The sequence below is a fragment of the Oculina patagonica genome, chromosome 5, assembly GCF_052425735.1.
Source record: "Oculina patagonica isolate OP01 chromosome 5, crgOcupat, whole genome shotgun sequence".
Classification (NCBI taxonomy): Eukaryota; Metazoa; Cnidaria; class Anthozoa; order Scleractinia; family Oculinidae; genus Oculina; species Oculina patagonica.
The window spans coordinates 22,466,742-22,489,739 of record NC_135762.1 but is presented as its reverse complement, the minus strand read 5'-3'; the positions used below and the strand labels follow the sequence as shown (position 1 = coordinate 22,489,739).

General features: G+C 37.7%; 2 protein-coding genes across 2 annotated transcripts in view; both read left to right on the top strand.

The window, feature by feature from the left end:
* Positions 1-9,075: 9,075 nt before the first annotated feature.
* Positions 9,076-22,998, top strand: part of LOC144653294 (inverted formin-2-like) — a 33,314-nt gene continuing 19,391 nt past the window's right edge. The window contains 5 exon segments of the mRNA XM_078513252.1: positions 9,076-9,551; positions 20,011-20,036; positions 20,038-20,127; positions 20,814-20,973; positions 22,400-22,433. Coding sequence (XP_078369378.1) covers positions 9,143-9,551; positions 20,011-20,036; positions 20,038-20,127; positions 20,814-20,973; positions 22,400-22,433 — 719 coding nt within the window. The 5' untranslated portion in view covers positions 9,076-9,142.
* LOC144653327 (inverted formin-2-like) lies at positions 11,521-14,475 on the top strand. The gene is made up of 2 exons (XM_078513301.1): positions 11,521-11,903; positions 14,014-14,475. The coding sequence occupies exons 1-2, from the start codon at positions 11,528-11,530 to the stop codon at positions 14,163-14,165; spliced, it is 528 nt and encodes a 175-aa protein (XP_078369427.1). The 5' UTR covers positions 11,521-11,527; the 3' UTR covers positions 14,166-14,475.

Here is a 22,998-nt window from a genome sequence, read left to right as displayed (position 1 = left end):
GTTCTTGGTGCTTGGAGGACTAACTTCACTGTTTGAAGTTCTCGAGAAACTCGGCGAGCGTGGTCTGGAGAAGTTTTCCGATGCATTTCTGCAACTCGAATGTGTGCGATGCATTAAAGCTGTCTTGAATAATGTGACAGGTTTGGAGTTTATGAGCAAAGATCCTTCGCTAACGAAACAACTCGTAATTGGTAAGTAATCTTATTTTTTAGTTTGCCTGCCTATAGTATTATTGAATTGCTTGCTTAGTTGTACTTGAAGAGCACTGACCTGAAGTACTTCAATTGAAAGTTAAACAATTGTAAAAAAACAGAAATTCAGTTTGTTATTCATGAAGTAGTTTGTAATTATTTGGACAATGATGTTTCAAATTAACGAGTTATTTTCACAGCTGAGTAAAATTAAAATTGAATAGGACACTCATAAATTAGAATTTGCCCAAAAAAATCGTGTTCCACACCAACGGGCAATGGATCATTTCGGTGAATATCTGTTCGGAAGGCCTGTTATTCTCTCAGATTTTCAATAATGAAATATCACCTTGAACCTTCGTTATATGGGAAATATATCACCTGTTGTTTTCGGAGAGGTGTAAATGAAAATGTTGTTTTGAGTACGGGAAAACGCCAGCTACGATTTTCGCAAAGGTACTGACAACAGCTCGCAAATTCGAGTGTTGAGATTATGTTCCCTAAAAGTTTCTGCGACTTAAATAATCAGCTTGAAAATCCGAAAAGATTTTTAAAACTGTCAGTGTTAGTTACACAAATATCTTTTTAAAAGGCCCTGAACGATACGGGAAAACAAACGACTTTTGACTAATTTTCCTCGCTAGGTGCTCCTGTTCTAAAAAGCTCCTCTTGAATTTAAGTTGCTGAAATTAAATAACGGAGTCGACGTGACTTCCCATGCACTGAAATAGCCAGTCTGAAACATTATAAACAGTCAATACTTTGCGTTAATGACAGGTCAGAGCTTATCAGTATTAACCAGGAGTGTTAATTATAAGCTTTTCAATCGGTGAATTCGATATTCATAAACATAAAATGTCCACGATTACGTGAACGGCTGATAAAAATAGACACTGTTAAAGTATAGTGGACTTCTTTAAAGTTGCACGTTTTTTAACGTTCCAAAACACTTCCAGAATTGGCACGCTTCAATTGAGCAAACTACATGAACAAATTACTTATATCATTGCTTTATGGTGATTATTGACAACAATTTAATTCAGGTGAAAAATGATGTTAAATTGCCTCGCGTACATTCGCAAATGTTCCGATTTTCATCTCATTGCCATGTCTTCTGGAAAATGAATGTTTAACACAATGACATCATCCGTAAAACGAAACAGGTTACTGAAATTTAACGGCATCAGCATTAGCTTCCCCATATTTCAAACGCCTCAATAGATCGTATTTTCACCGATCTGGAGTTAGAAAACCGGAAGACTATTTCGAAGGGTCACCGAGCGGGACTACTTTTAACATATCATTAAGATTTTGAGGAAGTCGTAAAAAATCACGTTCGTTTATAACGTGATCAAGCAAATCGTCAAAAATGCACGTGATAAAAAAATGCACATGACAAAAATGCACGTGATAAAGTAGCTCCCGCGTTAGACTTGCATCAAGTCGCTCGTTTTTTCTTTTCATCTATAGTTACTACTTAAATAGAATCGCTTTTTTTGAAATCAAGCAAAAACACAGTGTACTTGAGTAAAACCGTCCTTTGAAATCTCTCGCGAGAGATCGCGCGGGATTCATTTCTGTGAACGCGCACGCGAAGGAAAACAAATGACACTTGCCGCGATCCTCCGCCATTTTGTTTCTCATGCCCAGCGGTCTCCTGCGAATCTAACAAGCGACTTGGAGCAAGTCTACTCCCGCGTGTGCTAACTCCGCACGCTTGCAATATTTCAGTTCATTCTCTGACTCTCGCTTCCTCAAACCTGAGTAAACGTTTTATTCAGAAATAGAAGCTTATAGGCCAAAATCTCTGGCAAAATTTGTTGGTTATAGAAGCAAGATAAAATTTTAAGAAAACTTTCTTCCTCGAACTATTCCACTTGATCACTTCCTGTATATGTTCACGGGCTTTCTCGTGGTGGTAGCTTTTCGACATCATCCGTCATGTATGATGCATTAAGTATCACATGAGAGTAGATCAGACGGTGGTACTTGGGCACTAGTCTATTTTGCTAGAAACTTCTGCTCGACGAGTTTTTTTGCTTCGTGATATATTGTTTATAAACTCACCATCCTTGATGACCCTGTTTTGGGAAAGTCTGGGGATAAAAAAAACTTTGCAGTAACAATTGTTTGCATTCTCTTCATAAGAACAATAGCACTGTTCTAAGAAATTCTCCATCGATAATTGATATAAAGTTTTTCCACAATAAATTGTCCCACAAACAAAACCTGACCCACGTTAACAGGAGTCTTACCAAGAGTGCATGGAGTAAAACAGTTTAACACAGCAAAAAAACTTGCTTTCTTTCATTTGCTTTGGCTAATATCCATCATTTAATCGTTAATCTTAATGAATTTCAAACATATTGCATGTTGCAATGTTCTAGAAAAAATAAGATAACAACCCGAAAAGTAGACACCAGACAAATGTAAACAAACAATATGATGATTCCGGGGGGAGTCTAGCCAAGAAAACATAGGGAAGTTTTTAAACAGCACTTTAAAGAGCATACGGTAAATCAGTGTAAAATGTTCTTAATTGTGTTTTCCATTTTACTGACTCACTAGAATCAACTCTGGGCCAGTGTCTTTGTTTTATCAATAACTGGTCTTCATTGCTTCCTTCTTGGGGTGAAACTTTAGCCACCCCCCCCCCATGAAGTGGATTCCTTTTCGGGAGGGGGAGGGAAGCACTCCTGTAAACTTTATATAGGCGTTCCCCCGGGCATGTATGGGACAAATTGAAATGTGCCTCTTGAAATCGTGGGCGAAAGAAAAGACAAAAATATAATGCTTTTGCATAAGTTGTCAGTCAGTTGCAAAGTTTCCCTTTCGCATGAAGTCACACTCTCAACATGTCCTTGATCTGGAAAAAATTGGCTAAAGCTGGCGGGTTTAAAATCAATGGCGAAGCTGAACTGCACAATTTGAACGATGTAGAGCCCAAGCTTTTTATCAAGTTTGTGAGAATTCCTTCGCTAAGGACATACACAAGTTTAATCAGAAAGCTTAAAGGCTGCTCAAAGAAATGGCTGAAGGAGTTTTTGGTGCTTGGAGGGCTAACTTCGTTGTTTGAAGTTCTCGAAAAGCTAAGTGAACGCGGCTTTGCCAAGTTTTCTGATGCTTTTCTGCAACTTGAATGCGTGCGATGCATTAAAGCTGTCTTGAACAATGTTACAGGTTTGGAGTTTATCTCCAACAATTCCTCACTAACAAACCAACTTATAATTGGTAAGTAAACATACTTGCTTTCTCTATCTTTGATACTTAGTTGTGTTTTTTTACAACGAAATACAAAATCTGTAAAAATGGATAGAGATGTGTTGGAATTTGCCAAAAAAATCTTTTAGAATGTCTCAGATCACCAATATACCTTGAGACTTATCTTCGTAGGTAAAGTGGCTGAATTTACATAATGGTCGACTTTTATGTAAACTTACAATTAGCTATTAATGACATTAATCGTAGGGGAAATTGACACCCTAGCCTAAAATGGTATTCAACAAGGAAAATTTCAATTGATTTAAACGAATCACAGAAAATACATATTAAAATCTAATCAATTGAAGCTCCGGCAAGATAACAGCAGTTCGAAAGTTAATAATTTGCAACATTTCAACCTACTTTGTACACAAAACTGTTTCGTGTTGTTTTTTCGTTTGTTCATTTGCGTCTACTGAATCCACTTTTTCGAAGGAAATGCCGAAACACTATTACAGTGGAACCTTGTTTTACGACCACCCACAAACCTAATTGTGTCAAAATGAAGTAAAAGGTCGATCTACTTGCCTACTACCTGTCTACCTATGACATCAATATTGCCTTTTCTTTCAAGCCTCAACAAAAACTCAGACAACTTTTTTATTTGAGAACCTCGTTAATTCAACCACTCCGTAAGGAATAATACCACTAGAGACCACCTTTTGAATTGAAGCTCCCATCTTTTATTTTCTTTGCGAATTTATCCTGTTAATACGACAGCCTCCAAAATGACACCAGCGACCACCTTTTGGACTCACTATAATATTGACTTTATAAACTTACGTTAGTAATGCCTGTCCATACGACCGACTTCGAATTGGCTAATGAGACTCTAAACTGTGGTATTGACTTTGAGGAAGTTGTTGTTCTTTCCTTCCTGTGAAAGATACGTGACCAAAGAACTTTGAAGAAAACGGATGTGCAGTATATAAAAGTGCATACGATATCGCCGGAAATCACGTGATCAAGAAACACCCACGCATACAAGGACCGCATGCGCGCACAAAGATTCCCGCCCAATTCCTCATTCTCGTCCCCCTTCTGGTCAGCCCCGGGTGCTGACCACTGGCGAGATGAATTTCACTCTGACTTTAACTTCCTCGATACTCAGTAAAACTTTTATTTTATTCAGAAATCACTGTTTATTTCCAAGATTTCTGTCAAATTTATGGTACTAAGATGAAACTTTCAGACGGTAATATTGAATCAGTCTCGCACGTCGTCTGGGGTCGATATAAATATCTTTAGCTCAACTTCTATTTCCGCTGGTTTAAAGATTTATTATCTTGTTATCGACAAATGAAGATGCTTTACTCCAGAAACGTCAATGAGCTGCTCTCTTCTTTTTCTTTTAGCAAAACGATTTAACTTCATGGAAGGGTTTATTTTTTTAAAGAAAAAAGGCTAATGTCCATCAGATTTAAAAATAATCTCTTAGGCCACATGACAGACGACAGAGGTGATATACTGAAATAACAAAAACAAAAACAGAACAAAAACCGCGCAGATTTCCAGACTAACATAAGCAGACAATATCACTAAAGTGTTTATAACTCCCGAGGAGTCTAGCCTTGTCAACATAGCAAGGATTTTTGTGAATGGAAAACCTGCATGACTCGACTTAAAGCCGAGAACTGAGATTCTCTAAAACAAACGTAACCCTCTCATTGAAGTATCTGAGATTTCGTTTACTAGTCGGTAAAAATTCACCTATTAATATTTGGGGCGGGGTGGGTGTTATACTGATACAATAAATAAATAAATTACATATTTAGAGGGAGCCACATCGCGCTAGCTGGTTTTCATGCGGGTCCTCTGTCCGGTTGATTGGAATTTGGAAGTGTGGTTTTCAGGGGAGGAAACCGGAGATCCGGAGAAACCCTCAGCAGGGCAACACAACTCAACCCACATTTGATAACGACTGCAATCCAATAGTCATGATTTTCAGTGTATAAATTGGAAACTTGAACATCTTTGATGGCGCGTTAAGTTTGCATTGGGCTACTTTTTCATCCAAAAATGTACAGAAAAACGTTAGAACAGTTACATGACCCTGTTATTTGAACCCAGCGTAATCTAAAGTGATTTTCGTCTAAGAACTTAAAGGATTTGTCATTCCGCATTCTACTTGAATAATTTGGATAATTTATTTGAATTTGTGCAATGTTCTTCAAGGACGTTACTAAGGAACAAGGAGAAGTGAGCTGGGGGTGGGGGTGAGGGGGGGGGGTGTATAACTGGAGAAATATGCCTCGCTCCATGCCTTCCGGTTTTTTCGCGAATCGAGTATTCCTAATTAGTGGGCAGCTGGGCTTATAAGCAGGGGGTGTTTGACTGACTGATTAAACATACAACCGTAATACAACTTTACACTGAGTAAACAAGTTGCTCACTGAGTTTGCTTTGTTTGTCTTCATTTATGAGGGAATGAATGGACATTTAGGTACGCTTCGTTCGTTAATTAATTTCATGTTGGCGCGTCTATGTTTCAGTGACGTGCTTACTGCGGTTATTCACGAAGAAAAGGTCGTAACCTTAGCTTTGTATTCGTTTCCTTTTAAATCGGGAAAAGCTGCAATTACGGGAGCTGAACAGACGCATCCATCAACATGTATGGAGTGAATTAATAATATGCCTCTTGAAGCCCGGAATTGTGTGCGAAAGAAGAAAGAAACATCGAACTGACTTGAGCAGCTCCCGGCGTGAGCTTTAGTAACCGGTCGGCTGTAATGTATTGATCTGAAACCTACAGAAATCACTGCTGTTCAAAAATCTATTCGTCATGTCGATGAATTGGAAAAAGCTGGCAAAAGCCGGCGGGTTTGATATCACAGACCACATGGATGGCAAAGAAGCCTTTGAACTAAACACAGATTTGAATGAAGTAGAGCCCGAGCTATTTATCAAGTTCGTGCGAATCCCTTCGCTCAAAACATACGCAAGTTTAATCAGAAAACTTGAAAACTGCTCGAAGAAATGGCTAACGGAGTTCTTGGAGCTTGGAGGGTTAACTTCGCTGTTTGAAGTTCTCGAGAAATCTTAGCGAGCGTGGTCTGGCGAAGTTTTCCGATGCATTTCTGCAGCTTGAATGTGTGCGATGCATTAAAGCTGTCTTGAATAATGTGACCGGTTTGGAGTTTATGAGCAACGATCCTTCGCTAACGAACCAACTTGTTACTGGTATGTAGAGTTATTTCCTGTTCTATCATAATTATATTTATGTATATACTTGAAGATTTGAGTAGTTTACTTTGAACAAATAGTGGTAAAAAGTAAAAAGGAGGCTCAGAGTTGAACAGATTTATCTAGTGATAATTTTGTGCGTGGTTTTTACACTATTTTTTTTTTGTATTTCATCGCTTTGCAAGTCGCTAATTAATATTTGAATGTTTTCATAAAAGTTGTGAATTCTTCAGCCGTACACAATTTACATAATTGAACGACTTCCATTAGTTTTTAGTTGAAAGGCTTTTTAATGTGGCCGATAATGGCATTAAAAGTCGCAAAAAGTCAACAAACTTTAATATTCAAAAAACCATCAAGGTAATGGATGTTTGCTATTAAAGTACAAACGAATTTGGTAATTCGACCTTAAAAAGTTGACGTGATGTTACGGGGATAATTGCATTACTAGTTGAAGTAATTTTTTTTAAACTAGACCATCTTTAATTAACATGCAAATCTTAGATCGACGATTGAGCAAAATGGCCATGTTTTTTTATAATACTTCGTAAGTACAGCACATGTAATCAGATAAAAACCTTCAAATGTTGATTAACTGTAATCGGTACGAAAAATCTCTTGGTCATATAATCTTTATGATAATTAATAATGATTGAGGAAAAATAATATTGGTTTGTCTGGCACTGTATCATTTCAGTCGGTGTCTTTTCGCTGATAGATCTAAAAGAGAAAAAGCTAATTTTATTCAAAGGCCGTGTTCATATTTTAAATCAAGTAACCTGACTGTTTTGCGGTCGATTTCGCGCATAACTCTTTAGCACTCTGTGTACAAAGAGGCTGCCTGCCGAGTCTATTAACGCTTCGTTAATTAACAAATTGATAAACAATAGCTCTGCCACATTTCAACCTCCCACATACTGTTCAAAGTCGAAGAGGCTTTGTGCTCAGAATTAATTACGCTAATTTCATGTTGTTTTGGTTTTATTGATAGCGAAAAATATCGTGCGTACAGATAGCAAAAGCTTTAAATTTCTTCATAGAATAGACAGAAAGGCACCATTACAAACATAATTCGCGTTAGTTATGAAGCTCAAAGCAATCTTTCACTTTTATTTACTCATCCTTGAAGAATGAGCATGAATATATAAACTTTTAGAATGGTCTCGGTGTTTAGATGCGTGCGGTCATTTTTCTGGGCAAGTCACGCGATCGATCGTTCGAATAGAAGAGGGATTAAACTTCCGCCGGAAATAGTTCATTTCCTGAATTTGTTGGTGTGTTTGTGGAGGCGGGTCGGCGACGGAATAACTTGTGAAAAAGATTTTCAGCAATTAATGGCAGATAAAATACCAGACCTCTTCATTGACTGATTATTTAACCCTCTTTATATACTCAAGGTTTATATTATAGAGGTCCTTGTAGCCAATTGCATATAAACTTGAATCTTCATTTCATATTTCGCCACCTTTTATCTTCAACGATCCAGCTTGCAAACCGGGTTTGATTTCAGTCCAATTTCAGCTGCAGTTGACTGTCTTCCCCCTTCTTTACGTTTCAATACTCACCACTATTCCCAATACTCAATAAAATGTTACAGGGCTCTTTTATTTAGCTAAAAGCAGTTACGTACAATCGCTTAAGATTTTGTTCTTCCTTATCGAATAATCATACGAGTACAACTGCGCTCATGCTTCTTCAGAGGTTATCGGTTACCACGCCCCCTGCTAACTCTGGCGCCATGTTTCTGCAGTTCCTTTGATTTATTTGAAACTCTATAAGAATCGTTCAATTGGAATAACAACGTGGCCAACCAAAAGGTCTAGAAGCTTCAGTTTTTAGTTCGGGAAACGACACTCTGTAGCTCTCAGTAAATTAGAAACAAGAAACTGACTTGGCTGAATGGAAGTTGATGTTCTTTCTTGTGACCAAAACAAATCACAACAACATACTTTAGAAAACAGCGCTGAAAACTAAGCTGAGCTTATTCATATGTACTCATATCCCTCATTTAAAAATCAATGAGACCAACTGTTATATTTTTCATGGGTTTTTTGACACTTCTATTTCGGATTTCGAAGCTGAAATATATTTTGTTTGGCAACTTTCAAGATGACGTGGACAAAATTTTACGTGACTGCTATCAGTTATGTTTCTTTTGCACCGAAAACAAAATCTGCAAAGTGAAGTAGAGTAAATTACAGCAAAAAAAATTTAAGAGAAAATAGTATGGACATCTTTATTAAAAGAAGTTTCGTTTAAATTTAAAAGCAAGGAAGAGTGACATACCAATTTAAGGCATCTGAAGAAATGATAGTGGATTTTCATTAAATGTGCATCCATGAACGTACATGTAACGAAATGCATGGGTCACGTATTGTTTTGAACATTCTGGTCGAAAGCGTGGGTCGAAAGTTCAATGCATGTGCTATATATACAGTGACATCTGTTAATCGGCAGATCACAACTACTGCAGGTGAATAGAGCACTTTGCAGTTTGTATTTAAGACATGGAACTCTCAGGCTGGCAAAGAGTACGAAAGTTGCCGATTTTCCAGCAAAATGTCCACGTCGACTCGCATGCACAAGCTAAAGGACAATTCAGCAACATCGAACCAGAATTGTGCATCAGTCTTCTTCGCATACCGTCCTTGAAAAACTTTTCCGCGCTTCACCCCAAGCTTGCCAAATGTTCGACGCAGTGGATGTCGGAGTTTCTCGTCCTTGGAGGTTTAGATGTGTTGATGAACGCTTTAGAGATCCTCTCTGTCCGTTTATCAGCTCAAAATTGCCATATTGCCTTCATGGACGCTTTTGTAGCGCTCGAATGCGTTCAGTGCATCAAAGAGGTGCTGAACTCTCAAGCTGGTGTGCTTTACTTTCTCTCGTCTCCAGATCTTGTTTGTCAACTCGTATGCGGTAAGGATATGTTTTTTCTTGGATATTCTTTAGTTCCTTCCTCCTCATTCTAGCTAGATCTTATTATTTATCCAAACTATTTGCATACCTAGCCTCGAGGTCTTATCTGATTAAACTTCTTGTGTGTCATGTCATTAGAGTTTCGCTTTCCATAAATGCAAGAAAATTTCGATTTCATTTTGTTTTTCGATGCTACGTGTGCTCTTCATAGTACAACAAAATCAAACTGTATACGTTTAATAGTTTTTTCATTGTATTTTCAGAGCTATTATAATAACGTTTGCTATTGCTCTGCTTTGTTATATATAGAATACGTAATGCGAGAATCTATAAGCGCTTAATGCTCCACTGAACAGCCTCTTAAATGTGTTGACATGTTTGACACAATCTGACGCTTCTTCAGATCAGGGCTAAACCAAACACTCAAACACGACAAAAAGTTATTTACACCCGATATGAACGATCTGTGGACTACAATGCAGAAATTTGTTAAAATAATCCACAATATCTACTGTTTTAATCGTTTGTTTGTTTTTACGCATTGAAAATTCGTGCGTTCCGGTTGTTGAACGTGTTTAAACTAATCGCGTCAACGGAAACTAAAATCAAAGTCTATAGGATTACAATTAACACCGGAATGGGTTTGAGTTTCTCTTATCAAATTTGGAGGAAAAAGGAAACAAATTTTGTTTTTTCGGGAGTTATTGTTAGTCAACTTCTCTTATTAAGAGGGGGTTACGAGACAAGCCAACCAGCCTTACGGAAAGTGAGCTCCGTTCTTTCCAACGAAAGAAAAGCGGGCATTTATTCCAAAAGAAACTCTGTTCGAAACAACTTCCACGTGTACAACAAACAAACGACCACGCCCATAGTATAGTGTATCTTGAGGAAGATTGTCCCGGATACGAACAACGAACTTCAAAAATCTATGATCTTAGCTGCTTTGTGCAAGGCACAGAATTTTTGCTACAGTTTCCAAAATTGTAACCAAATTTATTTTGAAAAATGTTCATACAAGCACATGCGCGACGTGTTTGTTTCCGGTTAGTGCTCCGTTACAAGGATTCTGACAGTTACCCGCGAGTCGCTACGCGTGTCTGCTCCTTCCACGCGTGTGTCGTGCGTGGCTGGAGAAAACAAAGCTTAGTTCAATCATCTTCAAAACTGTTATGACTTCCTGAGTCTAACGGAAATCGCTCCTTCTCCGCCTGCCCGTCAGCATTTTATTAGGTTGAGACTTTTTGTAAATCAGGTCAAGAGCCACTTGGACTAACAGAGGCAAATTGTAGCCGGATGTTTGTGTAGATCAGCATCAGCAACTGAAAGGCTCTTTTAACAGACTATAAAAGGCTAATCGGACAGCTAAAAACCGTTTATACATACCCATTGGTGGAGAAGAGACACTATATGAGAGTAAAGTGTCTTGCCAGAGAAGGCAAGCCACTGTCCCGCCTTCTGCGGCCAGGGCTGGAAGCCTGGAACCCAGACCGCTCGATTTGAAATCCAGCGCGCTAACCATTAGGACATCGCGTGTGCACCTCCGGCAACTCAGCACGTGGCACTCGGTTGAAGAATAAAAATAATTTACGAATTTATGAGAATCTTTTTCTTTTAATTGCGAGATTCAATTAGATTTTAAACTTCTTTTTTCCATAATACCATTGGTCAACGGTATTTATTTGAGCGAATTTTTAGCAGGTTTTCAAAATGCATTTTTAACGGCTTATTTGAATAAGAAAGAGTCTTAAAAAACCTATTAAAAATCCCCTAGGTGTCACACGAAATCCTTTTGATTTTTCGCACGTGAAAAGTTCTATTGCCTTTAATCGTCAAAATAACTCACTATAACAAGTGTCTGGGGTGCTCTAAGCACACACGGTTGCCATGGAGAATATAATGATTGGCATTTAAATGGTCTGTGCCCCGCGGGGCACCAAAACTACCTGTGAAATGTATTCTGTTCAAATTCAACGAAAATGTCGAGCTTTGCCGTTAAAAGAAAATGGTCGTCTTTAAAAAGACAACTATCTGACGGAGATCAAGGATCTTGGCTATCAAACGAAGCCTCTCCGGAGTTTTGTGTTCGTTTGTTGCGATTTCCGTCTTTTCAAACTTATTGTGGAATTCATAGCAAGTTAAAAAGCTCTTCGAACGAATGGATGGTCGAATTTCTTGAGAGCAATGGAATGGAAGTGTTGCTCGCCGCTCTGGAGAAGTTGAGCTCGCTGAAGTTGTTGGTAGATGCAGTTATGCTCGTCGAATGCACGTCTTGTATCAAAACCGTCATGAATTCAAGAACTGGTCTTGATTTCATGGTTGGAAATCGTGACTTTACACGAAGACTCGGCAGAGGTAAACGTCAATTTATTGAAAGCTTAATTTTATTACTTTTACTTGTCTTTATAGCTGTAGTGGAAATTAACGTTTCAATCAAAAATCGCATACCTGAATCGCAAAACGTTATTTCATGGTGGCCACGTTTGTCTATGATATGGTAAAATAACAGAAGTGACAATCTACGGTTTTTATTCATTAAATACCAAACCCTGGTACCACGAATGTTTGCGTGCAGTGTGTATCACGTACATGGTTTATATATTTTGCCACCATACAAAAGTTGTCGCATTGCATACTGTCGCTATAATGTTAAACGTTTATCTCGATTTATTTTTCATGGTTTTGGTGCAACCAGCTCCTGTTTGGTCTACAACCTGACACGTTTGATATTAAAAAAAACCTGGTATTCTCTTTCAATTTTGCGCTCATAATGATATTTTGCGTTTTGAACACGTTCAGAATTGTGTGTATTTATTTATGTTTTTCCAAAAGATTTTCTAATTAACCCTCAAGTCTTAAAATTGATCAAAATCTAGTTTCTCCTTTCGATATTGATACAAACCTAAGCGGACAGGTAGCAAGAATGAAAATAATCATCAACTAAGAGATATTTCCTTGAAGCAGCACTAAATTCTCTGAACTAAACCTATAAGAAATGTATAGAAGATGATAAAGAGAATTTAGATTTTGACCTTGGGAGTGAACGAGTAAAAAAGTAACGTTATAAGGTGTTTGTCTTAATTAAACAAACAAGAAGATCTAATTATCACAAAAGCAGATTATTTTTATATTAACAGGTGTAGCGGTTGAATCTCTGGTCATATAATCGAGGCTCACTAAAATAATATGATTTTTTTACATATTAAATTCAAATAACTTTGTGGTACCATAAAACGCCGTATGAGTTTTTCTAGCGATAGCAGCTAATAGATAGGACTGAATATAAACAAATCATCTGCATTTTAAAAGCGCGTGTTCTAGAACTGATATTGTATTGAGGTAAAATACATGAAAAATTTATCATTGACACCGGATGCGGTTACTGGTTTCCTTCTTAATTTCATCGGCTAGAATTACGTTCATATCTGAAAAAAATTGCGTTAGCCAAAATAGCTCGTTATGAAATGTTGAGGATGGAATTCGTGGGAAGTTTATTTGTCTCAAACGAAAATTCTCTGGCCCAAGCAAATTAAGAAATGGAAAATTGTGAAGTAGTATTAAGGAATAAGAAGATATTTGGTGGAGTGAAAAGTTGTATAAATTTAAGTCAAAATATTAGTCAACAACGGACCTTTAAAAAAATTGCTTCGGGAATGGTCTGCTTTCTTATTTGTTTGTTTTGTTTCTTTTCTCAACACGTATTGAAAAGATAAGATTAGCTTTTTAGATGTCAAAACCACTCAACTTTCAGTGGTAGTATGTAGACAAATGCAATTGTTTTATACAATGGCCATATCAGTGTTATCAGGTTTACCATACAAGAAATACATAAAAAACAAAACAAAAAACAACATTGCGTTCGTCTTGTTACAAACATTGCAAATTTTTTTTCTGAATCCAATCGAAACGCGAACATTTTTCATTGAAACACTGCCAAAAGAACTGTAACGCAAAAACTAAACAGCTTTGACGCGTTTCTTGAAAGTTACGGGCATGGGGATTTTTTGCTACAGACGTGAAACATTTATTTTTCCGTTAACGTTTGTGCTTGTTTTCATTCAAAGCGCGAACAAACATTTTGTGACGCGTCCAGTCCGACCATGGCAGGATGTAGCATTTTCTACGTCATTTCCGGTGGTTCACCGGGCATAAGTTCTTGACTTCTTTCAAGAGAGCTCTCTTATTTTGCCATCTTGATATAAAGATAATACGTGCAAATATTCTCAACAAGCTCTTAGCCCGGATAATATTTTGTCAGTGACGAAGTGAAAGAAAAACAGAAATCATAGAGCTACACGGAAAAAACACGGACGATGAGCCAATGACTGCAATGAACTCGTCCATTTTTGCTGATACGGCTTTTTCATTTTTTACAACTTCTCGATTAACCGGTTTTAGAGGATTTCTCTTTCCTTTCTTTTAACCTCAATCGATCGAAATTTAAACACTTTTCCCCTTTTTTCAGTAGAAGAAAGAAAAACTCTGGTATCGGGTCTCGATTCTATCCGCTGCTGCGTCGCTGGTCTTGCAAGAAAATACCGGTGTAATATCTGTTCACCGAATGACACTTTACTGTCATCGAATATTAACTATCTTCACAGCTTGGTGAACAAATAAACATTTCTCAAGGGATTTCAATGTTCCCACGCCGCTGTTTTGCAAATACACTCACAAAAGACGAATTTACTTAAGCTTTTGTTCGAGTGATCCGTTATAAAGTTCCTGGCAGCTTTGATATACCCTCTATTGTGCGCTGAAACCAGCAAACAAAGCTCCGAGTCGATGTGTGCGCAGCCATCCTTTTCAACCAGCACTTGACTTCGAGCAAATTCGGAAGGGTTTGACGTGCTTTCACCAGTTTGACGTCATATTTCGCGGCGTATTTAGCCGCAAGTCGAAGTTGCCGTTTTCTATGTGAAGCGAAAATGGCTATGAACGCTTCGAAGTCAAAATGGCGCAAGCTTTCAAGTGATCAAAAAGACGGTTCGTCAGTCATTAGCGGACTAATAGCTGACGCAGACCCCGAGCTGTGCGTGAAGTTGCTGGAAACGCCATCGCTGAAGAATTTTTCTGGTCTTCGGCCGCGGCTCGAAAATACTAGCAAAGAATGGCTAAGTGAATTTCTTAATCTCGGAGGACTTAGTTGTTTACTTGATGGTCTGTCGTCGCTATCTTCTGGAAATAATGGACTGAAGTTCACTGAAGCTCTTGAGCAAATTGAGTGTGTGAGATGCATAAAAGCAGTGATGAATTCATCGGTTGGTTTGGAAGTAATGACAGCGAACAACGAGTTAACTAGGTCTCTTGTAAGAGGTGAGCGATTATTTTAACTTCACTTGGGTTTGCAGACGTTTAATCATGCTTGATATTTTCGCACTATTTTAATTTTGTGTAAATAATATTTGGGGGTATTAACCGCGACCGAAAATTAAAAGCACATCGAAATCTTAAATTAATCCCGTTAAAAATGATTTGTGTCTCGACGGCAACTAAACACGAATTTGCGAATGTTGAAAATTTCTTGCGTAAAAATACGCTTGCATGAAAACGTTATTCACTAGTCCAGCCATTAAATAACATATTTTGCGTGGGATGTAATTTTAACTGATCCAGTGAATATTGCTTTTGTTGACCGAGGAATAAAAAGAAATGAATTAAATTTGCATATACAATTCATGGTATGTTTAGCTTTCAACACAGATTAAATTAAATTTTTGCCGAGCCGTTTTCGATGTTGGCCTTTGCAATTTTCGTAAATTTTGCCTACTATAAGGTTTTTAATTAATTCGCTGGAAAATTAACGTTAGCTGAAACGTTAGTTTATTGTATTGTATTGTTAGTATTTCCTGCCTTTCTATGCGTACGGCGGGGCAGGTGTTGGAAAATTGTGGACAAATACTGTTTTTGCTTCTCTATATATCTCGAGAGAGATATTTCTTGAATAGTCAATGCATTACTATGTTATTTCTTCTAAACGTCCTAAACGTCAACAACGGGCTCATTACGACAGCCTCCGGTCATTTCATGATCATTATACGAAGTTCATGCTGGTGAAGTTTTGCTGACAGTCTGTCGGATGAACTCCCCCGCTCGGCCTTCGGCCCAGATCTGTTGAACTTGAACCGAAAGATTTAATGTCTATCCTTGAGTTTTCTAACAGTTACTGCGGGAAATACCCATTTGGCGTGTACATCCATGCCAATTCTGCAATCACTCGGAGACCATTCCTGCGGATATGATTGGTTCAAATTTCACAATTTAATCAAAGTATAACTTTTCACCGGTCCTTCCCTTGGAAACGGAGATTTTACAAAGCCAAGATAAAATCTTGACAAAGCTGAATGATTTAGGGAAAGTCTCAGGTTTTAGTCGATAACGAAATGAAATATCGGTCCAGTGGCTTGGCTGTCATCAGCAGCCTACATAAAAAAACTTAATTAAACATTTTTAAATTATGCTGACATCGCCACATTGTGTTCATAATACAGAAGTGTCGACAGCCAGTACGTAGATCTAGTAGCCACAAGGAGTCATTTAAATTAAATTTTCTTCGTGGGGGAACTCCAAAAAGGCTGTCATAGGATCGATGACTCTTCTGAAGACGTTTACGCCACCCTCGGCGTCAAACTCATAATTCGCTTCATCATCGTTTTAATAAAAGACGAAGTATCGCTCCCCTGGCCCAGCTCATGATCCCATAAAAAGTGTGTTTTTCACCAGCGTGATTTCGATTTGTTTCCTTCAGTTTTATAGGTTTAGAAAGGTCGATGGTTTCAGTTTTAATTTGATTTTTGTTACATAATGGACTGGTCCCAAGCAATAACCAAAATTTCCTTGGTGTGCACAAGAACAACGTCGCAAATTACAAACTCTAGGGGCTTAGCTGTGATATAAATAGCTAGAGCGTTGATCAGATGCTGGAACATGCCAAAGGCCTCGATCGTAGGCCAGTCGACTAAGTGACGAATTCCCAACGCTTTTCGGTTTCAAACCCACACACAACGCCGTCGGCGAAAAACAAAGATCGAATCCTCCTTAAATACGATGAACCCTTAGAAGCGGCTATTTGATTGGTTCTTGATGGTAGCCCCAATCTGATTGGTGTATCAAGCATACATCGCTCACTGACCCACTGACTGACTACATAGTCCATTCGACGACTAAGAGGTTTTTTGATAAAAAAATAACATTTTTCAGGTATTTTTTGTCAAAAATGTTATTTTGACAAAAATACCTCAAAAATACGTTGGAAATGTTACTACATGCAATTACGATAGTCCCTTCATGTACGAAAATATTATTTGCTAACGCATTGATAAATTAATACAATTAAATCTTGGCTGTTTTTTCGCGGTTCTCACTTCGCTCCAGCACAAACCTACCCACAAAAGCAGAAGTTATTTACAATAATTTCAAAAACCATTTTGAAGGTTTCCTTAATATGCAAAGCTTTATCGTACGCCCGAGGCGAAAGGTAAGAAGTTGACAACCGTCAATTTACTCATTGGTTTTGTCTTTGAAAGGTTTCTATAGAGCTGTTGTGATGACATTTATTTAAAGCTTTAGGCATTTTATTTCCAATTAATATTAAAATGTTCTTCTTCAAATAAAGCTATTGGTAGCTAGACAAGGGGCGACAACATTCGTGACAACATACTTAGCACCTGCGAGAATAAGTGTCATCTATTTTTAAGAAATAATCACCCATTATGTCTCCACTGTACCTACCCAATTCATTTTGTAATTTTACTCCCTTTGTTGATATTACCAAAGCTTAGTTTAAAAATAAAGAAAATTTCAAAGAAATAAAATCCTATGGTATCACAACCTTTAAACGAATTATTTTTCGCGCTTATATTCAAATGATCTTAATATCACCAAGTTGTCAGAACACTTAGCCTATGTCAGCCAGTGCGGCTCATTTACTATTCCACTGTAATTACAATTTGGGTCTTTTACTGTAAAAACACTGGCAAAATGATTAACAAAACATTGAAAATGTGACATCTGCGAAACGATTGTTTACACGGCTCTACATAACTTGGAAAAGGTCCATTCATTAGGTAGTATAGCGAGGTTTTTTCTTGCGCGCATTCCACACTCTTGTCGAGATCGTTGAGTGAAGGACGCGTTTCTACGCGAGGGATTCGTGGCAAGTTTTAATCATTATTCATATCTCGCTGGCTAAAAGGGAGAACATTTCTTATCTACGTGGAACAATTTGCATGTGTAGAAGATCGTTACTTAGGTGCGAGTAAATGTTTCAAACTGCACACTGTTCGTGGATGCAGCTAATGACTTTAAGAGGATTTTTCTCGCCGACCGCAAATGGATTGTTGATATATTTTGGTTGGCCACGACAAATTCATTGCACCGTGTTTTAACTCCGTTAGAATGGCTAATGTTAAAGTCGCAAAAAGATGGACGATTGTTCGCCAGCAGTTCAACTGTGACCCTGAAGGAAAACAAATTGAAAACTTTTCAATCTCCACCGATGTTTCGGCCGAACTTTGCGTTCGCTTGCTCAGTTCTTCTTGTCTACGAAATTTCTCCGGGCTCAAGACGAAACTCCAAACAAGTTCTGCTGAATGGATTGCGGAATTTCTCAGTGAAGGTGGGATGGAGGTGCTGTTTCAATCTTTGGAAAAATTAAGCCGAGGCGGTGCGAACAGAATGGCGTTTGTGGAGGCGTTCATGCAACTTGAATGCGTGAACTGCATTAAAGCAGTCATGAATTCTAAACAAGGCCTTGATTCAATGGTACAAAACAGCACTTTAGTAAGGAATCTTGTAGAAGGTTAGCTCTCTTTTTACTTCCTTAGTGAATCATGTTCGTAATTTTTTAATAAGGAAGCCAAAACAAGGTTGTTGTTTTTTTTTTCAGACATATCATTTGCAAAGTGATCTTCGTTTCGTGTTAAGGCAGGGTGCTTTTAATTTTTTGTGACGGGTACAGGAATCACGCGATATGGGGTTTTCAATATATTCTCCGAGTTATTATCAACTGCTCCAAGACTCACTGGGAAGCCCATAATAACTTCTTCTTATCCACAGTAGTGTTGTTGAGTCTGCAACTCTGTAAAAATATTTCCATAACATAGGAGAAGGCAGACGTTTTTTTAAGTATAAATGTCTTCGTGTTTAAAAACATTTATTGTGCTATGTTTGGCAATTAACCAATGGTTATTGACTTTGGGTTGACAACACTTGGAGAATTCCAATTTGTCCTCACGCCGTGAAGAAAATGAGAAACACCTTAATTGTAGTTTTGTTTCAGCAAGAGTTTTAGCGTTGAACGCTTGTCGGAGAAAATGAAACCCTTCAAAACAATGGGGGATTTAAACTGGCTTTGTATTTTTGTACTTTGTTTTATACGTTCTCGTTCTTGGCTCGGGTACAAATTGTTTATTGTCAGTTTTCCATGATTGTTTTTTGAACATTACCATGCGTTGTTGATATATGAAAGAGTTTACTGTTTTCACATTTTGTGACACTTCAATATTAGGCCTTATTCGTATTCTCGGTTTGGACTGGACTGCTGCAATGGAGGCTCTGCGGGCGTTCATCAGCTTCATGTCATTTGCATTGAAATTACCCGCATGGCCTCCATTGCACGCTAGTTCCAGTCCATACCGAGATACGAATAAGGCCTATTGCAACTGTTTCATTGTTTTCCTACAAATGCCTTTTTACAATAGAAGTTTTAATTATTGAAGTAACCATTAAAGTAATATCCGCGAAGGACTAATTATTTCGAGCATGGCTTTCTAACTTGCAAACCTAAATGTCACCTCAATTTTCTTGAATTTGTTTTCGACACTACAGCGCCTACGTTTACTTGTGATATACTACTAAATTTCAAATAACGTCACCATGGAAAAAGAAATTTAGTAATTAACGACATTTTCGCAGGTCGGAGAATCAGTTTTCGAAAGAATTAATTTCCGTCACTTGATAATTACTAAGCTCTCTATTGCAATTATTTTGCACAAACGATAAAATCTATTTTAAGATTTTGTTCTGTCTCATAAAAACTTCCTTAATGTGACAGGGCACCCAACGAAGACTGAATTCAGTGATTTTATCTGTTTGTTTATAACTTTTTACCGGCCTTTAATACCATAGCTGGCTGGTAATGTAGAGTTGCTGTTCCCGTGCCAGCAAATAAGTGGAACAATTTAATAAAATAAGTCGGATTTTATTTGCTGTAAAAATACACAAAATAAGGGTTTTGCGTAAGTGCTCTTGTCTTGGCATTTTTGTCTCCTTCTATTACTTGTGTCGATTTAGTGTCCCCCTCCCCCGAAAAAAATACTGTAATAAAAATAGAATGAGTCGAATAACTGGTTTTGCAATTCAACTCTTTCGCATACTGACCATGTTACTTTTTTCGTCAGGTTTTGCAGTGAAAACTTATGTAGGGATGACTAAATCCACTTTTCTCTCCTCCGTTTTGTTTCAGCGCTCGACACAAACAACACAATGATCAAAGAAACAAGTTTTTGAACTCTTGTCCGCCCTGTGTCTTTATTCCAACCAGGGACATCAACTGGCGATCGACGCTCTCGAGAATTACAAGGTAATCTACATGATATAACCTTAAGTGAGAATGGAATAGGTAGGTAGGTAGGTAGGTAGGTAGGTAGGTAGGTAGGTAGGTAGGTAGGTAGGTAGGTAGGTAGGTAGGTAGGTAGGTAGGTAGGTAGGTGGTGAGCCTAGTATACAACCGTTAAATGCTCGCCATGTGAAACTGATAAAATACGGTCAATCGTGTCTTTTTTTAATGGCACGCTAAGCCTAGTTAATGATTCTTTTTCTTCTCATCACGTGCCTGTTAGCAATGTATCGACATTGTAAGGAGAAAGTTGATAACAATCATTTAACTAAATGCCTAGTCCCCCTCATTTTACCCTCTTATATTCCATCTCGTGATAGGCGCGGTGGCCTAATGGTTAGTCTAAGATATATTTAGAAAGTTCTTGCCTAACTCTAAACCCTGGCAATAAAATTGCTGGTCTTTTTAGCGGTAGAATAACTTTTTCATCCAATCTTGTTTTTAGGCGAGGATTGAGTTTTTCAAGTCGCTGCATGTTTGTAATATTTTGGTGTTAAGTTTCATTATACCCTAATCAGATCCTTTTTCCATGAGTTCTAGACTTCGTTGAGGAATGTGAATGAAATGCAAATATAGCTTTTGTTCTTGGAAGTAAATTGGTGCTGTAAAAATGCCTTTCTTACTTTTTCAACTTTTTTTTTCCAACACAGCTCACCAAGGGACAAAGATACAGATTTAGCTTGATCATCAATGAATTAAAAAACGCCGAAGTTGTGCCATACATGACCACGTGTCTGGCTTTTATAAACACCATACTAATAGCCACAGAAGACTTTGAAGAGCGAGTACGACTACGGAACGAGTTTGCAGGTGAGGGATTGGTACCAAGTAAACCAAGCTAAATTTATGATTTCCCAAAAACAGTCTCTCAGAAAATCAAACCCGGCGCTTTTCAGCAGCTCATCCGCGGGTAGGTGAACTGTTCTTCGGCTGGTCTGGGGTGGGTGATTTGAAACCTCTTTTTTACTTCTCTTCGATTACTGCTTCATCACAATACACAAAACGTTTGCTCGAGGGTTTATCTCGTGATTATTCCACGATCCACCCTAAAAAAAGCCACCGTTAAAAAAATGATTCTCTCCTGCGGACGAAAGAGCGAATATTGCATTAGAAAATAGAGGCCAGTTGAATGTATGTTAGAAAATGCTGAAGCTTTGTATTTTGTGAAATGCAGGTCTTACATTTACTGTATTGTATATTGTTATTTTTTGTTATAGTTAGTTTTTTTGCTGGAATCGCAAAAGTTTTAATTCCCCTCACAGAAGGAATCAGTCTTTCGAAATCGTGAAGTAATTACGTCCCGCAACCCCAACGAACGGCAAATCTCAGTGCGAAGTAATTTGCTCCCGCGACAATTCATGCAATACTTTATCGTTTTTGGACAATGGTTACAGTGTTTTCTGCAAGGAAAAAACCTAGTGACCGTTTTAAATAACACAAACAACTAACAAAGCGCTATTTAAAAATATATTTCAGATTTTTAGCGAGCATTATAACGAGAATAAACCATGTAGACCCTGTACAAAACTTATGTCATAACCCACGTGAAAGGCTCGGTAAAGTAGGCGGGAATGAAAGCAAACAGAAGCCATTAGAAGTGCGAAGAATTTTCTCGGTCGAGCAATAAAAAAATAAATAAAATAATAAAAAAACATTTCGGTTTCTTCTAAAGAAGCTAGGAAATTTGTTTAAGAACTAAATATGCCGTGTTAAATACAGGAATCGGTAAAGATTTGAAGAGATACAATTGTGATTTGCTTTTCAATTCTGCCTTTCTATTTTTACGGAATTTTCGCTTATCGCAGTGAGCATGTTGTCAAAATAATTGGTTACATCTCTCTTCCTACTGTTCGGTTCTGCCACGCTTCCAGCCGTGAAAAAATTGTGGGATAAAATGCTTGTGGTTTAAATATTTATTGCAATTGGACAAAAACAGAACGTTTACATTCAAATCTCGACCCTGCGAATCCGATTCCTCGCAAAGTAGCAGGTGAGATAGAGCTGTCAACACGTACAGCTTTTTCACAACTAAACGTTTTTATTTTGTTACTTCGTATTTCTCAAAAACGAGGGAGTATTTAATTTCCTAAAACGTTGGTAACATCCCAATATTATTTGGATAGCGTTTGTTCACCAAATGCCGCGAAAAAAGAGCACATTTTGGCGCGGAGAACTCCGAGCCAGCATGGAGCCGTATTTCGCTAAAATTTAATGGCTCCAATTTATTCGTCTACAGGTTTAGGACTGTTGGACATTCTGAGTAATCTGAGGTAAGAAATTAGATAACAGAATTTAACATGTTTAGATTTAGGAAATATTAATGTTAATAACAACGGTTCCACTATTTTTAGAGTAACACGAATTTTTTTTTGCAGAATTTGCACTTGCTTGTTAGAGGACGTTTGGAATTACGAACCTTTTAAACCGATGTTAACTGTGTCTTATGCGATTTTGGTACTAAAGTCTATTGGATTAATCTCTAAGTTTTTAGTTTGCATTCTTTTAGTATTCTTTAACGTTTAAATAAACGAATGAATTCGCTTCCACGTCGCTTCGCGGCATGCTTGTGTTGTAAAGCAAGCATCAAAACCGCAAAACCATGTACACAAGGTCGGTTAACCATTAAAATCGCAAGACCGATCAAAATCTAATTTCCCCATACAGATATCAGAATATTGAGCTGCAGACAGTTAATGGGAATAACGAAAATCATCAACTAGGGGATATTGTCCTGATAAAATACCAAATTCCCAATTCTAACATTAAAGAAAGTTTGACATTTAGAAGGGAGAATTTTTATTTTGAGAATAGTTATAGGATAATTAAGCGAAGATT